The sequence below is a fragment of the Nansenia antarctica genome (assembly GCF_963989245.1).
Source record: "Nansenia antarctica genome assembly, chromosome: 3".
Taxonomy (NCBI): domain Eukaryota; kingdom Metazoa; phylum Chordata; class Actinopteri; order Argentiniformes; family Microstomatidae; genus Nansenia; species Nansenia antarctica.
The window spans coordinates 19,417,004-19,421,466 of NC_137688.1; the positions used below are offsets into that span (position 1 = coordinate 19,417,004).

At 45.7% G+C, this 4,463-nt stretch overlaps 1 protein-coding gene across 1 annotated transcript; it reads right to left on the bottom strand.

Annotated features, from left to right (window-relative positions):
* Positions 1 to 214: 214 nt before the first annotated feature.
* On the bottom strand, positions 215 to 1,543 carry LOC308154607 (beta-crystallin B1-like; the record flags this gene model as incomplete). Its single annotated transcript, XM_080527772.1, has 5 exons — positions 215 to 386; positions 563 to 705; positions 935 to 1,067; positions 1,191 to 1,309; positions 1,454 to 1,543. The coding sequence occupies 5 exons, from the start codon at positions 1,541 to 1,543 to the stop codon at positions 215 to 217; spliced, it is 657 nt and encodes a 218-aa protein (XP_080383898.1).
* Between the last annotated feature and the right edge of the window lie 2,920 nt (positions 1,544 to 4,463).

The following is a 4,463-nucleotide window of genomic DNA, read 5'->3' on the forward strand; positions in this document are numbered from 1 at the left end:
GTCTGATTTGTTGGATGTTCTCGAGCCAGCTGGTCTGTCCATTGTGGTGAACACAGGGCAGGGGTGCTGACACCTCACCGCCCTCCATCGCTGTTTGAGATCTTAAGCTTCAACCTGGGGTGGTAGCAAGGTCTCAGACATCTCTCCCCCTTTCTCTCTTCCTCCGCCCCTCTCCTTCTCTTCCGCTCTTTCTCTTTCTCTCCCTCCCTGAGCCTCACTTGCTGGCCATGGTGTAGCATCCCTGCATGTGCCACTGCATGTCGCGGATGCGCCTCACGGACTGGAACTGAGGGTGGCGGGCGCCATACTCGTTGAAGTGTCTGTACTCTCCCTTCTCCAGCAGGTACTGGCTACCACGGTAACCGGGGAACTGGTATCCAACAAAGCTGGAAGACACAAGGAAGAAGAACACGTGTTTCTCTATGCAATAACTGTCAGATGTGTTATTTTGACTGTATGCCCACACACATATTCTTTGTTTCATTATAGTTGTAACTGCTAAGCTTCCCAATTTGTAGCCCTATCATTGGATCCTGAGAGTCTTTTTTCCGAAGCCACTTACGTTCCACAGCTGACCATGATGCTGCCAACCCTGTCGGTGAAGCCGTAGGAGAACAGACTGGGGACGTCGTCGTCCATGATCTCCATCTTACGGCCCTTGAACTCTCCGACCTCGTACAGGCAGATCTTGTGCTTCTCGGGGTCCTGGGAGAGGAGAGGAAAGAGGTATTTGTGAGAAAAGAGGGGTAGAGATGCGGAGTGAGACAATGACACAGAGAAGGAGTATCGATGGATTGTTGGTGTGACAGGGAGGATAGATGAATCAAAGAGATGAAAGTAATAGATAGAGAGAGAGAGAGAGAGAGGGAAGTAAACAGATTTGGGGTGACCGACAGAGGGGGTGGGGGGTGAAGGAGGAGAGGAGTGCGCTCACCATCCTGACGGGCCTGAAGGACAGCAGGTAGTCGTTCCTCTGACAGTTGCTCCAGGAGTCCCAGCGGGGGTACTCTCCCTTCTCCAGGATGTACATCTCTCCGCAGAAGTTCATCTGCTCGAAGCCCACGAAGCTGAAGACAGCAGGACAAAACAGTACGTCACCACCAGCGACCAAAACCACTAAACATTATTTACAGTACGTTGACATGATTATGATGACGACCCTGATTCTGTTTTGGGAGCGGTTCACTTACGGTCCGCACTCGACGCGCAGGGAACGCACACGGTCCATGCCCATCTCACACACGTTCATGCACTCGTTGCTGATCTCGATCATGCGACCCTGGAAGTTCTCCTGGTCGAACACGTACATCTGAGGGGGGGGAAAAGGAGAGGCACACGTAGACAGGTTATTACACGGCAGGTAAGGATCCAGGTAAAATGCTGACATAGCTGTGTTGGTGGTCAGTGGTCAGATGATATTGACCCCAGTGACTACTGAGGGATCATCACTTGCCTTGTAGGACATCATTCCCATCTCAGACTTTTTGCTCTGGGCAGCCTTGCCGTCGGTCTGGGAAGCGGCCTTGGTCTTATCACCGGACATGATGACTAGAAGGAAGAGAAGAAGAGGGACAGTCAGGAAGGAACAGAACATGTCACGAATATCAAAGGAAGGAATGACAGTGAGGTAGAGAGGAAGCCATTCTCAGAGACCCCATTCAGCCTAGGTGTGTGGAACGGATGGAGGAGGAAAGGATGGTGAGAGTATGTGGAGAGGAAGGAAGTAGTGGGTGGAGGGGATGAGGTGAAGCTGGAGAGACCAGACCTGGAGAGACCAGACCTCGTTGGTAGATTTGGGTGAACAGAGGGGAATTGTGTAAATACTGTCTGTGTCTGTGTACGAATCACACTCACTCAACCACACAAATGTAGGATCACAGCTTTCAAAAGTGCGACCCATTCCCCTATTCCTCCTTCTCCGTTTTACCTGAATGTAGTGTAGTATGTGTGTGTGAGTGTTTTTGCTCTTTGGCTCTTACCTGTGTGTGTGTTTGAGTGTGTGTGTGTTTGTGTGAGTGTGTGTGTACTGTTGCATGAGTGTGTTTAGCTGTGTTTCTCTGTATAGTGTGTGTGTGTGTGTGTGTGTGTGTGTGTATGTGAGTGTTTGTGCTCTTTGGCTCTTACCTGTGTGTGTGTTTGATACCTGCGCTGAGCTTCACTCTGTGAGTGCGTACTGCTCCAAATGTGTCCCAGCCTTTTATACGCTGGCGCCCATGGGAGAGGGATTAGAGGGAGAGAAACGAACCTGCTGAGGTCAGAACCACGGGACAATAGAACAATGGCATCATCATAGAGGGACAGCCGGAGGGGAGGGGGGAGCGACTGGGGAATAGGGAGGTAGATAGAGTACAGGACAGAATCAACACAAGCCCAGAGACACATTACAGTTAGTCAGATGAGCCTGGAATCAGCATCACATATGGATTATAAACATGTGTTAACACTTTAACTAACGAGGATACATTCTTATGGCAATATTACTTATATATACATATTATATATAGTACAGTATATATATATATACACACACACACATACACACATACACATACACACTGAATATATATATATATATATATATATATATATATATATATAAAATAACTTTGCTAAAGAGTTGCTGAATGACTTTTCACAAGGGGGTGGGGGATACTAGATGTGTATAATCAGTCACACAATTATTCTAAATACAGATAATATCTGGTCATAGCCTCCCTTTGAACTGTATCAAACTGATTTAATAACATTGTTGATTAGGGACAGGCTTCAAAACTATGATTGATTCATTTTTGTTTCATTATAAACTTCCCAAGGATCTAGTCACTTTGGTCGAGTTTAACCACTTGGCCAAAGCAAATATCAGAGATGATGAGTGTGATTGTCATTAGGACATTGTTTTTAGTAATGACGCTTGTGTTTCTATAGTTTGTTCAACGTTGTGTCTGTTTGTAAGTTGTTTTGAAAAAGATATTGTATTTAATTTCAATGAGACAAACCTGTACAAATAAAGGTTAAATAAAATATAGCATATACCAGCTTTAACTATTTGTATTATGCCTATCATAGGGAGTGGATAAGGTAACAGTATGCAGGGTGTTTTAGGTGTATACAGATGAGCGTCGTCATTGTGCAATGTTTAATCATTGTGTTCTGTCAAACAGATGGGTTCCCAGCTCTGTAGAACATGATATTTGATGAGTCATGCAGGTGTGTGACTTGGTCCAGGTGACTCAGGCAGGTAGGTCTAATTGTGTGTGTGTGTGTGTGTGTGTGTGTGTGTGTGTGTGTGTGTGTGTGTGTGCCCGTCAATAACGTATACTAATGAAATTAAATGACATGAAATAGCCTCCTTTATTCTCCTCAAACTTTTCTGTCTATTGCTATAGGCCTACTACTGTCTCTTTCTCTGTCCCCCACAGTGTCTGTGTATGAACACCATTAATCCCCACATTCTCCACCTCTATTCCAGTCTTTGTTTTCCCGGCACACGCCGGACTGCTGACCGGCACGAACATACCGGACCGCTATTGTTCTCGTCTCATTCACGCCAAAGCGCTTCGATGTGCACAGAAAGCTCTGGCGGGTCTATAGGATGTGCTGAGCTGGCCTGTTGCGCGCTCCCAGGGAAATGCGATGGGAATACGAGAAAGGCGAAGAGCGCGGATGCGCGTCGGCGCGCTCCCGGTCACCTCGATATAAAACTGGAGCGCCAGGTTCCTTTAAAGCTCTACGCGAGAAAGCCGTTAGGCGCGTGCCACCCCGAGCTCATCAACCAATAAAGTGCCAAACTAGGTAAGGTGCCAATTCCGTGTAACCTGCCGCATTTACCGCAACCATTAGTCACATGTAAATGGACTTATTCAAGAAACACATTCATTTTAAACTCACAAAAAAAAGCACCACTAAACACCTCAAACTTCAATTGCATTGATATGCTTCTCATGTTAAGGCTAGAGACTTATCTCAGACTGGTCCTGCTCTCTTTCTAAATGCATTCTCTACTACACCTCATACATTCGCGTACCTGTGTGCAGGTGTGACATTTGATTGACAATAAACGACGTGTTGTTTGACCGATAGATCCTGGGAATCATGCTTTGTTGTGTGTTCTTTACATTTTGTGACTGGCTATAGCTGTTTAAGTTTAAGTGTTTTAGTTTGAAGCTGTGTCTCACCGATGGGCGTTACACTTTGTTTTTAATCGTATCGTTTATTAGGATTATTTACTTTGGCCTACAGTATATAATGTTTATAATTGGAGAGTTAATTACTTTGGTTATGTTGTGCACAAAGAAACCAGTGATCAGCGTTCAGTATGTATAACAGAACAGAATAGGATAGATAGATAGATCTATATTCTGTGTGTAAAGTGTTGCTGGAAACTGATTAAGTGCAGAGAGAGTTTGTCACTGAAAGATGTCTCTCTCCTCCATCTCCTTGCCCCCTCCGTGTCAGGTCTGAAG